The sequence below is a fragment of the Pseudopipra pipra genome, chromosome 14, assembly GCF_036250125.1.
Source record: "Pseudopipra pipra isolate bDixPip1 chromosome 14, bDixPip1.hap1, whole genome shotgun sequence".
Lineage (NCBI taxonomy): Eukaryota > Metazoa > Chordata > Aves > Passeriformes > Pipridae > Pseudopipra > Pseudopipra pipra.
The window spans coordinates 192,660-208,094 of NC_087562.1; the positions used below are offsets into that span (position 1 = coordinate 192,660).

Consider the following 15,435-nt stretch of genomic DNA (forward strand, 5'->3'; position numbering starts at 1 on the left):
GGGTAGAGCCCTTCCCAAATCTTCATTGGCAAAGCCTGGCCATGATGCTTCAGAATCACCAAAACAGATAGCAAAAGCCATATTGATGCATCTACTATGTTTGAATGCTCAATCTAGAAAATGCAGTAATTGGTGTGAAAAACAATAAAAATGACACACTGGATGACAGTCATCTGCTTTTTGTATCATATGTTTACTAATTTTTTTCTAAATTAAAACCAATTTATGGGGTTTCTTTTACAGCTTATGTGAGAATAACCTATTCCTGTCCCAGAAATGCTTGTCCAAAAACTGTTCATAGCATAATTAGCATTTGGAGTTGGTATTTCAGGAATAGCAGTCTTTTCCCCCCCGGCCCCCTGCCTGTTTGGTAAAGGTTTTTTGTTTTGTGTTTTGTTTTCTTCTTTTCCAAGTGTGTAGTAGGGCAAGGTGCAGATGGACAGTGTCATGACCAGTTACATGTGATTGGCAATTCTGCACTGTGTAAAGTTGGACTATTAGTCTAACACTATTTTAGCTATTAAATTATATCCTTTTTTTGCATTGCATAGAACTAGACAGGAACAAGCTAAAATACTCTTCAGAAATGCCTGAAGTCAGTATTTAAAATGCTTTCAATCCTGTCTGCAGGCAGTGAGTGTATAGAAGTGTGAGATTTCAGAAACAGAAATCCAAGTTTTTATACCTTGAAGAATGTTCTGTACATTGTGTAAACACATGGTACCATGACCAATAATGCACTGATATTTGCAATTTCTTGTTTGCTTTAGTCCTTTGCAGGACCTGTTTGTTTTTGTGACGACCTTTAAAATGTTTTTAGCTGGACTTGTGCCCCTACCTAATACTTTAATAAAGTTTATTCCTTTTATATCTCACTAATTTTTTTTACAGTCGCGAAGGTCTGTACTATTTTAAAATCTTCAAGTCAGTCCACTCAATAAGTTTATTTAGTAAAAGACAAAGATACTTTTTTTGATGTACTTTTCCTTCTCAGTTGATGGAAAGGTACATCAAATAATCAGGTGATAGAAAATAGTACTGTGCTTCAGGAAGGGGAAGTAGATGTTTTAGTTTCACATACTTATATTTAAAATCAGACTTTTTGTACCATTATAACGTTTACAGAATCAGAATGAAATAATAAAATAAATTCCCATGAGCTGGTAAGACTTTTCTGAGCCAGTGGTTGAGATATTGCCTAATAAATCTGAATGGAGTTTTCTTCCATGAATTTCTGCAGTCTCTTTGAAACAGTCCATTGAAGATTATGGGTCTGCACTCACTGCACCCCTGCAAGGCTACAAGAGATGACTGTGGTCAGTCTGATTTTCAGTAGCTTCTCTGAGCTCTGATTTCTTCATTTTATGTATATGGTTTGCTTCAAGTTTTTTTTTTAAATGCAGCTGTTGATAAATTCATGATAAATTGTACCACTGATGTTAGTCATTGTGTCTTTTGTTTCAAATTATGTTCGTCTTCATGCTCTTGAATCCTTGTCATCCTTTGCTTTTATTCCCAAGTAATTGCTGATAGATGTGCTGTTCAGCTTGGCAGACAGCCCTTCAGCTTTTAAACCCAACAATCTTCACAGTTCTTTAGGGAAGTCACTGCACACCACTCAAAAGTGAAATCCTTGTGGAAAAATATCTGTAAAAAAAAATATTTGGTTCTTCAAAGCCTCTCTGGTATTACTGTCCAAAAAACTCTAGGCTTGTGGGTTGCATCTCCCCTGTCTAAGGGAGCAAACCATTTAGAAGGTATGGTTTGCTTTTTTTTTCTTTAAGTTTTAAAAAGAAATAAAATAATATTTTACTTTCAAAGTGGACCAAAATTCAAGCAGTAAAGTTTCTTTTCCTTTAGGATTGTTTATGTTTCATGGTGAATTATACCATATCTTTGCTCAGACAATCTTCCAAAGTAAAAGGAAAAAATACCTAATTCAAGAGAACAGATTTATCTTTCTTTTCACCCTTTAGAATAGGGCCTCCATTCTTCTCTTTTGTCCTCCTTGCCTTGTGACTTTGGGGATTGTTCTAAGGAATACCGAAGTCACTGAAGTGCATCCAGCTGCTGTGAGAATATCAAGGAGGAAATAACTAGTTACAACATGCTTTTCATATCAAGGTGTTGAAAAGCCTAGGAAATCTCCATCTGAAATAAATGTTTAGTAAGTGCTTGTAGTTCTTAACACAGCTCTGTGTTTCCTTCCCTGTTCATGTTTGAACTGAGGATTTTTATGTAGTTACTGGTGCATTTGGTGAAGGTAGATTGTTAACTTTGGTAAACGAAAGACTTGATTATCCCAAACTTTACCCCTGACATGCCTTGTATTTCAAGACTATGCCCTATTTTAGGGAGGCCTATTTGTATGTAAAAGCTTTCTTTCTAATCAGCCTAGTTTACCAATCCAGTAATGCCATAAGCAGTGAATTAATTGCACAAAGAGGAAGGAGCACTAAAGTGTTGATTAAATCTTCATCTTCAATTAGTAAGCAAGAAAAGCCACATAAAAGATAAAACTTTTGAGTAGTAAGCCTCAGTAAAAGTTTGATTAAGCATGGCATTTTCCTAATATATGCTGGAAAGTTTTGCAGGAAAATTGATTTAAAAATACAATCAAATAGTTTTTGACACTGTCTGAATGTTATTGGTATCACAGTATTGCTTGATTGCTGAGCATAAAACTTACCTATTGAAATTATTTTTACCCTACCACCACCACCACCCCTCCCCAGTTCCATGTTTTCCCTTCAATTCTAAGACTGAAAGTGTAGGCATATGAAACCCTGACATCAGTTCTGGATTCAGTGACACTATTAGGTGTTTGGCTTTTTGTAAATAAACTGAGAATGCTTTGGTTCAGAAAAACAGACTACTTCCAAGTATACCAGTGTTGTCTGGTAAGTATCTGGTTACTGTGAAATATATATTTTCTGTTGGATATTTTTCTCAAGTTTTGTTTCGTGTCTGGATAAATAACTTTTACACCTGAATAGAGATTGGTAATACTTGGCCTGCAACAATAAATGAAAAACATGGACAGAACCTTCTTAATTAAAAAAAAAAAGATGGGGTGAAGAGGTAGCACTTTCAAGTATTAGAGACTATAAAGAGTCTTCTTACAAGTTTTTTGTGTGTTGCAAGGTTTCCTTTGGATAGGAGTATGGAACCAATGACATGTGTGCCAAATATGGTCCCAGTATAGTCTCTGTATAATCTGGAAAAGTGCTAACTTATTTTTTCCAGGTCGATGCCTCTTAATTAATGTGACCTCTCTGCTTTCCTCAGCAAGGAAAAGATTCTCACCTCTGCCACAAAATTCCAAGTTTAAATGCTGCTGTCTTCAGTGATCAAATCAATGTGTATACTGTCTAGTGTTACACATTTTAAAAAGATTTTCCGTGTGTGCATTAAGAACGTAGGAATGTTTTTGCCATTTAAAGTACAACTTCTGGATGATCCAAGAGTTCTCTCATTAACTGACCATCTTTGTAGTTCCTGGGTAAAAGCTATAAACTCGGTGTAGCCGTGCCTGGGTTTCCTGTGTGCAGTGTAGTAATACGGCTGGAAGCACTTTGGCACGAAGCCCTTCTGGCTTATCCTGTAGTGACCTTCAGTCTTTAGCCTTCCTGCTTTAGTTTAACTTACGCAGGCACTGACCTTTGCTATGGAAACGATATAGAAACACAAAAACAACTTGGCTGAGTTTCCTCAGCAGAGCAGTGGGTGGTGGATCAGGATTCTGTTACAGAGCAGGGTTTCTAGAGGTCAGTAGTGACACTGTGCAGTAACTTACTAGTTGTCTACAGCACACTGTTTGCTGCTCCTGGGAAAGTGGTTTATCTTTTTTTAAAGTGAAATTAGTAAGTTTTGTTTGTAGTGAGCAGGTCTGGGACTGCATGTTAATGGAGTAAATGCTGGAAGGTGTACCTGAAAGTCTGCCTAGGGCTCGAGCAGTAGTTCAAGTTCCTGTCCATCTGTAAGTGACCCGTGACTGAATCCGGGGCATGCTGGTATTGTAGTGACTTACTGTAACACATCTTCATCGTGGTGATTCTGCAGCACTTGCCAGTAGGTTGTAAAATGCTTTTATTTAAATACCTATAGTCTGTACAAAGACACTGTGTTCTTATTTGTGTGTATTGTGTGTTCTTTTCTAAGGTGAAATAAAGGTTCGGATACCATGTCTTCATTATGTATTTGAACAAAGCATAGTGTACGTTCCTTCAAGTTAATTATGTAGGTATTTTCATTGAAAAACAATTAGGAATTTTGTTCTACTGACTTAAATGTTTGGGCTATTTAACATGTAGAATTGTGCATAAAGCAGACAAGGTAATAACCCTGCTGTCAATGAAATTAAGAACAATCAACATTTTTTTGAATGAGAACAAAACTGTATAAAAAAGGAATGCATTTTAAATTCCAAAATATGTAATTTTTCCTGATTTGAAGTTGATTTGGGGTAGTAAGTCTTCTTTGTTATTCACAAGACAGGTATTGCATCAATAATGGCAATTCAGGCTCCAAATACGATTTTTCTTTTGGAGGAGAGATGACACCATTCCTAGGAGACAGAAGGTAGTTCAGATCCTATGAGGATTCAGTCTCCAGCAGGGACCCAGTGTGGTGGGCAGAAAGTTCTGCTTTACTTGTTTTGTACAGGGAGAGACATCCAAGGCTTGCTCTCACCAGAATTAGCCATAGAATGGATTTCAGAACACTTCGATACCCTTCAGCAAACTGCTGAATTCACCTGTAGTTAGATATAGTGGGGGAACTTCCAGGTGCATTAATAGAGTAATCCAACATTGTCTTCTCTTCTCAGGAGTGGTGTGACATGGGCTTTCTCTAATTCTGTTGTGCTACACAGTGTGTTGGTTTCACTATGGCCTTTGAGTGATTATGTAATAGACACTACATGGGCTGTGCAGGGCATCCTCTCCATGAGCCAGCAGATCATTTCCTACTGAAGCTTTGGCTCATTGGCCCCCACAGACTCTTATCTTTGATTACAGACACTGTAAATCTTTGATTTACTTTTGCAGAATCCATGGCATGCGTGGAGTTGTCAGCTTGCTTATTACACAAAATTTTACGGGAAAATGTTAACTCTAAAGCACAAATTTGTATAATAAAGGTTGAGGGGTTTTTATCCACATGTTTTTGACAGTCTCTCCAGCTCCCCGAGTTTCACTAGCACATCAGGCTGTCTCAGTAGCATCCACAGCCAATTAGGCTTACTGGCTTCTTGCTGTAAATAGGGCTGTTGGAAACACGAGGACACTGTGCAGCCTGTTCATTGCTTGCTTAAGGCTGGGATATGTTTCCCTTTAATGCGGCTCTGTTACTGCGCTCAGGCCCTGAATTATACTCTCTGCTGTGGGAAATAGGGGTTGTTCTCTTCTTCCCCACCCCTGGCTTATTTAGTTGCCACATGTATTGGACACATTGTTTATATTTATGGCTTTACAATGTTTTTTCTCTTTTTATTTTAAACCTTGAATAAATGCAATAAATTATCAGCAATGCAAAATATACATTTTTGAAGTCTCTGCTACCTTGCCAATGTGTTACTGCTCTCTACCTAACCGTATTTTTGTATATTCCAATACCTTTAAGAGGACATCATTGCAGATCCTTTATAGCAATTTATTTGAGACAAAGCTATAATGGAAGCATCTGATTGACCTAGTTCAGGGGAGGCCTTGTTGGCTTTCTATTTGTTTTGGGACTGGTTTGCACTAGCATGGCTTTTAAGTATATATGAAATTTTCAGGGGTTTGTCCTGATGTTATTACAGATAATTTTTGGGGTGCCATATTTATATGCTTCGGAATTATAAAATGCATCGATTTCTTCTAAATTACTATAAAAGTGTATTCTGTTGCATTACGGTATTTTCCTTGTAGTCATCTTGGGGCATCTTGTTTTTCATTTAATTTAATATATAAAGCAGAAGAAAATTGACTGAAGGTGATAGTGTGTGGGTCTTGTGGGGTTTTTACTTCTTCTGAAACTGTAGTAAAATAGTTTCAAATGTGTGCTTTGATACAGAGGTGTACTGCCATGCTGTATGACTCAAGCACACAAGCTGGTATCACAAGAGCACGTGGTAACCTATTGATATATAACTAATCTGTGGTGGAGTGGGCATTTTGTGTCGGACTTGCCTTTCCCAGAACATGCTTTGCATAAACCAGGCCCTGTATTCCATAATGAGATTTCAGGGTGAGGACAGAGGGTCAAGTATCACAGAGGGAAAACTAGTGTTAGACATGGCTTTGAGCAACTCAAATGTAAATGGCCATAGAGTCTCTCAGGCAATAACAGTGCAACTGCTGGCACAGGGAATGTTTCACTTCCCTAAATTAAACTCCTGCTCTGTGTAGGCTTCTGTAGAAGATGTTTTCTCCATGGACTGTAGACAGACCAGCTTAGTTTTACAAAGATCCCTACCACCCCTCCTTATCTCTCATATCACCAGTATCTCTAGAACTGCTGTGTACAGACCATTGTTTGGGAAGGGGAAAATAGCCTTAATTGGAAATTAGCTTTGTCACAGTGACCGCATTTGGAACTTAGTCAAAATTTTGAATAGGTCTGGCTTGTAATTTTTATAATTCCCAGTATTAGAGTGAACACACTAACGTCACATCTAGGCTGGATTCCATTGTGTTAAGATTTAATTTTAACTCTGAGGAAAATGGATGATGCAGTCACAGTGTTGAGAACTTGTGAAAGATGGCTGCTGTAAATGCTAACCTAATACATGTCCTAAAATAATTCAGACTAATAGAAAATATTAAAATATTCATTTGATATTTAACAAAAAAATCTTTTGGAAAGACATTGGAGTCCTGCATCAAGTATAAAACGGAACTTGTGCATGTGTATGTATTTCATTGATGTAACAGTCTCTGTGATCCACTCTGATCACAACACTAAGAGGAAAATTCCTTGTGGTCCAGTTGTGGTCCAGATGAATGGAGAGAAACCTGTCAGTACACTGATGGCCACGGGAGATTCTTTATATCTACTGCAACATTTATAAGTGCTTGTTTATCAAATTTATTTACATGGGAAGCAACTCTGATAATCTAGACTGCCTCCACTCAGTGTCAGAAGGGTTATTTTGGTTTGGTTTGTTGGGTGTTTTTTAGCTGGATTTAGCAGTGTTTGTACTGAGAAGTCCGGGGAGAACAAAAAGATGTTACATATTGACAAAGACTTTCCAGACTTCTGTTGGAAACCAAACTTCTGTTTTTGATTGAGAAAGCTCTAATAAAAGTGATAGGTCTGGTAGGCACTGTTGAAGCCATAACTTGAATATATAAAGCAGGCATTCATTTGGTCCATAAAACTTCCTGCCAGGAGTAGTGCACCAGCAGTGGGGCTTCTGATTGCTGATGTGGGTGTGCTTTGGGCTGTTGTGCTGCTGACTACTGGCGTTAAATTACTCTTCTGAGTAGGTTAAATTGACATGTTTTGTTTGGTTTTTAAGTGTTAGTTCTGTAAAGAGCTTGGATAATATTGTTGTGTGACCAAATAACTCTCCCTAGAGACAAAAATATTGACATGACAAAACCACGTTTAAAGAATGACTGTCTGGCCCTGCCTCTGGTTTAAACATAAGTTGATGTCAAAGTCAATGAAACATAAATTTGCTCCAGTGCAGTTTAGAAATTATATAACTTGCAGCATGCATCAATCTGCCAATTGCAGCAAGGTGAAGTAAAATGGATTTATAAGAAACATTTTATAGGCTTCAGTTTTAAAATTGCAGTGTCTAAAGGAAACTTTGGTATTACTATTGACTATACTCGTTTTCTTAAATCTCCTGGATAATATTACCATTGTACTATCGTAAAATGAGCTTTTTCTTTTAGAGTCAATTTATTATTTTTTCTGATGTTTCAATGTGTTGTGCCTAGAATTACTGCTGTTAGCTCAAGCAACAGGTGGTTTTATGATAACTGAATGTATTGGTGACTAGATGTGTATTTAAGAAAAGGAAAGATGTATGAATCAACATTTGCAAAATTTGGGAGGTTTTAAATATTTTCTTTACCAAAAATACACCACACGTGATTTTCCAGCTATTAATTACATTTTCTCAGTCCTAACATGATACATTTGCATTCACAAAACCTCTTATGTTTAATAAAAGTTGCTATTCCAATTTCATAAAATATTTTAGTATTTCTGGAATCTAGGCGATCTTTAGTAAAATTGATAATTAGACTTTGATTAAAAACCATATCGAAACAGACCTATAACATAACGTAGCTTTGATGTTGAAATTCTGTAGATAGAGCAATTCTCTTTGAAAGATTTTAAAATAGTAACAATGGTATTTTAATATCCATTTGTTCTGGTAATCGTTGCCAGTACTTCCAGTACTTGTCTTTGGGGACAGATGCCTGTACTCAGTTTTCTGATTGCTGAAGAATTGCACACACAGATGCAGCAGAAGTCAACTAATGTGTTTTTCCATCAGCTCCTGGGCTACAGTGAAAAGCCCGTGAACCTCCAAATGTTCATCGGGACAGCGGACGATCGGTACCTGCGGCCTCACGCCTTCTACCAGGTGCACCGCATCACTGGGAAAACAGTGGCGACAGCCAGTCAAGAGATCATCATTGCCAGCACCAAAGTTTTGGAAATTCCACTGCTTCCCGAAAATAATATGTCAGCCAGGTACACCACTGCATAAATCAGCTGTTTGGTTGCTGTGTGTCCTTTTTTTTCTTCATTTGTGCAAAGGTGAAAGAAAAGTCATGTAGGAAAATATATTTTCCACAAATGTGGATCATGATTAAGATAGACACGTCTCTTAAAACATACCAGTGTTTAGGTAGTCAGAAGTAAAGGAGTAGAGAAGGCAGGGAAGCTCTCATGCATACATGTTAATTGACTGAGGTAAGTGTGTCTCATATGAATAACTGACCGCTGTGTGGAATGGGAGCTGGGATTTTGTCATTCCCTAGTCCTTCCTAAGGCAGAACTAAATATAGGTCTCTTGCTCTTTGTAAATGATGTTTACTATATTATATAACTTACTTGGAAGGTTAGATAACGTGCAATATCAAATAATCTTTTAAAGGTTCGAAAAAGCAGCAGTTAGACATTTACAAGACAAAATGTTTCAACAGAGTACTTGCTGTCATTTTCACACTAACAGTTCTTTTAATCTCAGACATCTAAAATAACACTTAAAATAACATAACATGGGGAAAAATAAAACATACTTCATTCTTTAACAAAAGAAAGGCTTACAGACTATATTTTGTCAATAGTTTGATTCGTTTTCTTCTGCTCCATCTGTCCGTCCTCTCCATCCCGTAGTATCGACTGTGCTGGTATTTTGAAGCTTCGCAATTCAGACATAGAGCTCCGGAAAGGAGAGACAGATATTGGAAGGAAGAACACCAGAGTGCGACTTGTGTTCCGTGTTCACATCCCACAGCCTAGTGGAAAAGTCTTATCTCTGCAGACTGCTTCCATCCCTGTTGAATGCTGTAAGATTGCCTTAACTATACATAATTTATACTCCTGTTTTCTGCATGTGTCAGTACTATTGTCATTCTGTGAATATTTATTGCCAGAATTATATATAAAAAGTGTGAAAAGCATTGTGCATAAAAGCTCAATTATCAAAAGTTGAGGTATCTTAAAGACAGTTCTTGCCAAGTGGTAGCCTGAAGGTTTAGGGTAAAAAATACCTTATAATGCAGTCACATAGCAGCTTCAGTAGTTCCTTTGTATGAGAAGGGGCAGGTGATTCATCTCAGAGAAAATATTCATTCCAGGTAGAACTAATACTGTTTCATTTACAAGGGTCTATACCATTACTTGTCTTTATAAAGTGTTATCTAGTGAACAGCTGAACTTCTGGAGAGTTCATTTGTCAAATGCTAACACTAAAGAATCAAGACATGACCTCAAACAATCTCAGTTTCTCCTAGAATTCACTTTGTCTAGAAAATGCTAAAATAATTTTTAAACTAGTATTCCTAAACTAAAAATTTCATTTGCTGTAAAAATAGAGACTGTTGAGATTCATGACTTTTTGGTGTTTCTTTTCTGTAATTATGCAATTTAAACATAATTTTTAAAACAAAGACATATCATACACAGATATGAATTGTGTATGTAAATAGATGTCATTTTATTTTCACCCCTGATTCTTCAAGTTAGAATCACAAAATAAATGTCATTATGATCAAAACTGTGCATAATAATTTTTTTCTTAATATTTTTTAAAGCTCAGCGGTCTGCTCAAGAGCTTCCTCAGATTGAGAAGTACAGCATCAATAGTTGCTCAGTAAATGGAGGTCATGAAATGGTGGTGACAGGATCCAATTTTCTTGCAGAATCCAAAATTATATTTTTTGAAAAAGGACAAGGTAAATACTGTCTTGCTGTTTTTTCTTGAAACCAAAACCACTATCTGAGTTTGATTTTAAGAAGCAATGATGTTTTAAAAAGCAAAAAAAGTCCTGAATAGTAATCTGAAACTTCATTTGGGCACTGATCGATGTGCTTGAACAGCTTTGATAGAAACGCTGCTGCTTTCCTGCTACCCTGTGCAAACCCCAGGGACAGAGAGAGTCGAGTGCTCACTTAAGGATATGGGTTATGCCAGGTCAGAGCAGAAAGAGGTTCCCTGGGTGATTTGCTTCCCTACCAATGCAGACAACTTGCCCAGCAATTGAACTACAGGGTCTGTGGGTTCAGGGGAAGGTGTTTGTGGTAAATGTCTATAACCCGTGGGTCGGGGCACAAAGGTGTGGCTTATGTTCTCTCTTGCATGGTGACTTAGCCCCTAAGTCATCAGCGTGTTTGAATAACCACAAGTGTTAGAAGCAATTTAACTACCTTTCAAAAATGTTTTTAGAAAAATAGGGTAAACAGCACTCTGTACACTTAACAATACCCACTGCCTCCTTTGGAATTCAATCTACTGTATGGAATCTACTGGGTTAAAATGCAGAATCCTGCACAACAGTCAGCTTACAATGGTTGTAGTATTGAGACTCCTAAAGCATCTCTATACTTTACACTTTTTTTACAATTTATGTCTGCTGCTTATATGGCCTCTTTATGATTGAAAAGAAATCCAGTTTTATAATAAGTATTTAAGTATTTTTAAGATTAATTATTTAAGTGTATTAGAAAATGCTTTTTGCTTGATTTATTTCTAAATTTCTCTCAACAGATGGACGACCTCAGTGGGAGGTAGAAGGGAAAATAATTAGGGAAAAGTGTCAAGGGGTGAGAAACAACTTTTCTTACTTTAGAAAGCTTATTTTTATTCAATGAGAAAATACACATTTTCATTGTTGCTCTGAAATTTAGACTTCATTTAGTAAAGTAAGTAGATCACTGGCTAATTCAGACAGACAATGGGAGACTTCTAAATTGGCTTAACACTGTAAAGAAGCCATTAAGATGACGCTTTGAAGGAACTGGAAATAGCATGCTTTTTGTGAAAGCAATGAAAAAGGAATTTGAAAACTGAAAAAAGGAAACTTAAGATAATTTTACGGAGATGACAAATTATTTCCAGTGCATTAAAATTTTTCTTAAAAGCTTAATGATCCAAAATGCAATTCTTTGACTGCTAGAGGTTTTTTATGCTCTGGCAGATAAACAAAGCATCCTTTAGATGATGTGTCTATTTAGTTAAAGCATTTATCTTCAGAGCACTTGAGTTTAAAAGAAAAAAGTCTCCAAATAAAAATTTGCTTGTAGTACTGTTTTATTATGTAATGTGCATTAACTTAAGTTTGACAATTTCAAAATATTAGGGTGCTTTAATTTTGCAATAAGTGTTTTAGATTTTCTGTAATTAATAGCAGTTTCATTTGCATTTGATACGTAAAACTTTTTTGTTTCAATTTTCCTGTAGGCAAACATCGTACTTGAAGTTCCTCCATACCATAACAAAACCATTACAGCTGCAGTTCAGGTGCAGTTTTATCTCTGCAATGGCAAGAGGAAAAAAAGTCAGTCTCAACGTTTTACTTATACACCAGGTATTAAATGAAAAACACAGAAGTTGTATTTTATTTTGCTTTTAAAGTAGACATTTGAAAGAAACTCAGACAGTCGTGTCCCTTTGATAGGTACATAAGTTAGCTTTGAATTGGCTATAAAAGAGCTTCTAAAGGTTGTCTAATTAAAAAGCTGAAATACAGAGTAATAAGCTCCAGTACTATGATTACAGCCAGGTATTTCTTCATTACATTTTCTAGAGAATTAATTTTTGCATTCTGCTTTTCTTTGAGAATGATGATGAATCTCAGAAGCTGCTTTTTAAATAACCCTGGTGATGACACAGAGAATAGTGAGATCATAGAAGAACAGGTTTATGGGGTTTTTTGCTCTTTTAAAATGTCAAAAAAAACCCCTCAGGTTTAGATACAAGGAAGATCAAAATATTTTTTCCCCCACCCTGGACACATTGCAGCTTACTGAGAGAAAATAGTTTGTAACTTAGCCAGAAGTGAAAATGGAACATGTTAACTGTAAGTGTAGTTAAAACATCTTAATCCCTCCTATTTGGATGTGGAAGTGGTTGCTATGAGACATGCAATGCCTGCTTCTTTGCCTGCCACTTTCTTTTCCTTTAAGAACTGCACACCCATTTAGAGCAGTCAGAATTCCCAGGGAACCAGTGATGGTGGGGACTCTTAAGCACTACTTGGAGCACTTGAAGCCAGATATCTGAAGGAATCTTTAAAGTCGGATATGGATATTAATATAAACTTCTTGAAGCCAATATATATGCTGACAAACCCAACTTCCATTAGTTTACACAATTTAAAATAAGTTGTGCTCACTTGTTGTGCTCTAAAATTACCTTCATACCTTCCTGTGTTATGTAGGCAGTATTACTTTAGGTGTCTGGTACGCCTAATTGTTACCAGATTTCTGGTAATTTTCAACTATTTTTAAGAATATCAGCTCCTAAGATAGTTACACATCTTAAACTATGTTTTTGTTTGAGAAATCTGTATTTAAAGTATTTAAATGGTGGAATGAAGTAATGACACATTACCTAAATAAGAAGCAATTTTAATCATAACTGCAGCTGTTATTACACAAACACTTTAAAATCCATTTCATCTGTGTATGTGTAACAGTTCATTGAACTGCAATATTTAGTTAACTGTGTTTTATAAAGTAGTAATTGAGCTGTTAAGTGTTAACATTTTTCTACTATTTGTACTTAAGATCAGTATCTTTTCATGAGACTATCAATAGTTAAAAAACCCCAAACCTGTAACTGAAAGTGTGTACTTTTGTAACTCTGTATTATAAGAACAGTTGTTGCCATCATTGAAGTTGAGGCATGTGCTGAAAGAGCTGCTGTAGTTGAAACAAGGTGCACTACTCAAACTAGTTTCTGTATTGCCGAAGTTCAGCTGTCATAGTGATCAGAGGTGAAGGAAAGCTTGAAGCCTGCTAAAAATTTCCTTCATGTTTTGCCAGTGCCCGATACTGAACTCACATCTGCCTGTTTTCAGTGGTGCCCAGCAGCAGCCCCCTGGTCCCTCTGGCGATGAGTGCATCCTTTAGATGTACTGGACTTTCTCTAACTGGGTTGCAAATGTCTTTAAATACATACATTTCTTAGGAGGGTGTGTTAGAAGGGAAGATAACTACCTTTGAATATGTGCTAGGAGAGTTGTTCTGGCTTCTCTGGGTTAATATAGCAGCCATGAAGTCAAAGATGATGAAAGCAGAGCAAAAGAAGGGACATTGCAGCAACGACACTAACAGTGCTATTGTAGTTGTTAAACAGCAATTGGTGTGTATTTATCCCAGGGTACAGATGGGTTGGAATTGTGAAACTCTTTTACTTTTTCTAGTTATAATGAAGCAAGAGCACAGAGATGAGGTGGATCTGTCTGCTGTTCCATCTCTGGCCCTTCCACACACAGGCAACGTCCAGGGCCTGCATTCGATCCGAACTCAGCTGCCTTCACCAGAGCAAGGGCACCCACATGACACTTTGCTGTCTACGTCACCCAGGAGCCTTGTGTGTCCTGTTCAAGCACCATATACAGCAATGGTGACCTCAGCAGTGTCCCACCTGCCACACATGCAAGGTAGAAACCTTAGTCCAAGTGAAGAGTGTCATGTTTTGCCTCCTGCTGTGGTTCAGTCTTTTCAGGTAACATCAGCACCTTCTGTGAGGCCTTCTTACCCGCCTATGCAGTCTAATGTGTACAATGGACAGTCTGGTCTTCCTATGAACTCTGCCTCCAGCCAAGGATTTGATGCTATTTCATTTCCTCAAGACACAGCTGTACCTCATTTGATAAATCTTGGCTGCCAAGCTCTACCACCAGTGCAGTTTCATTCTTCAAATCCAGGTTCTGTGTCAACATCAAGTACAGCAGGGCACCCATTGGCACATCCAGCTCATTCAGGAGAGTCATCTGCTCACCTGCCATCAATGGGATACCACTGCCCAAGCACTGGGCAGGGCTCCATCCCTTCTGCAATGGGTCTCTCCCTTGGGCAGTCTTCTCCCCAGCTGCAGCAAGTCCCATACCATTCTACAAATCCGGCATCCGCTTCATCCCCGTCCCCGACAGCTTCCCACCCATTGGTCCACTCGCCGCTGTCTGGACCTTCCTCCCCGCAGCTACAGCCTCTGCCTTACCAGTCTCCAAGCTCGGGCCCCACCTCCTCCCCCCCACCCACTAGTCACTCAGGCCAGCACTCCCCCCAGGCCCCCAGCCCTGCCCTGGGGGCTCTCAGCGCTGTGTCACCCCTCGGGCACCACTCTGTGTGCGACTCATCTCCGTTTGCACCCGATGGGGCAGCTATTAACATTAAACCCGAACCTGAGGATCGAGAGCTGAATTTTCAAACCATAGGACTACAAGACATCACACTAGATGACGGTAAGTGGGTATAATATTTTAATACTGGGATATAATCTACATGAAACTGCAAAGTGTGTGTGTGAGGGTTGTTTGGTTTAGAATGCACTCCTCTTCACGGAAGGAAATTTGTATCATCACAATGGAGTCATATATTTGTGTCCAAAGAAACAACTTATTTAAAACTAATTATATCAGCTGTAAATTTGTAGTTATACAGTTCAAGTGTTTTAGTCTAATTTGCCCATAGAATTTGGTTTTGTCATAAAACAAGGCTTGAGGATTAACTCCTACACATTGACACCTTATATTCAAGGAATTGATTTGAAGCCTTTTCGGGTTGTCTCATTGGTATGTTTCAGTGAAAGTCATAATAAAATATCTAAGCTGCATAGATGTAGTTTGGATTCTCGTTTCTTGGAGTTGTCCCAGTTTTGAAGGGCAGGGTAGTGTTTTGAAAATCTCTCACATGCATTTTGGCACTCTCTTAGTCTCCTCACAGGCGTTCTGTAGATACACTGCCATCATTCAG

At 37.8% G+C, this 15,435-nt stretch overlaps 1 protein-coding gene across 5 annotated transcripts in view; it reads left to right on the forward strand.

Annotated features, from left to right (window-relative positions):
- The window catches only part of NFATC3 (nuclear factor of activated T cells 3), a 65,087-nt gene that overhangs the window by 30,772 nt on the left and 18,880 nt on the right, over positions 1 to 15,435 (forward strand). For 4 of the 5 annotated variants that reach the window (XM_064670570.1, XM_064670569.1, XM_064670571.1 and 1 more), the window contains exons 4-9: positions 8,501 to 8,700; positions 9,349 to 9,521; positions 10,269 to 10,409; positions 11,222 to 11,277; positions 11,915 to 12,041; positions 13,881 to 14,924. In XM_064670570.1, coding sequence (XP_064526640.1) covers positions 8,501 to 8,700; positions 9,349 to 9,521; positions 10,269 to 10,409; positions 11,222 to 11,277; positions 11,915 to 12,041; positions 13,881 to 14,924 — 1,741 coding nt within the window. The remainder of the gene's footprint in view (positions 1 to 8,500; positions 8,701 to 9,348; positions 9,522 to 10,268; positions 10,410 to 11,221; positions 11,278 to 11,914; positions 12,042 to 13,880; positions 14,925 to 15,435) is intronic. The other variant, XM_064670568.1, reaches the window with a different exon arrangement.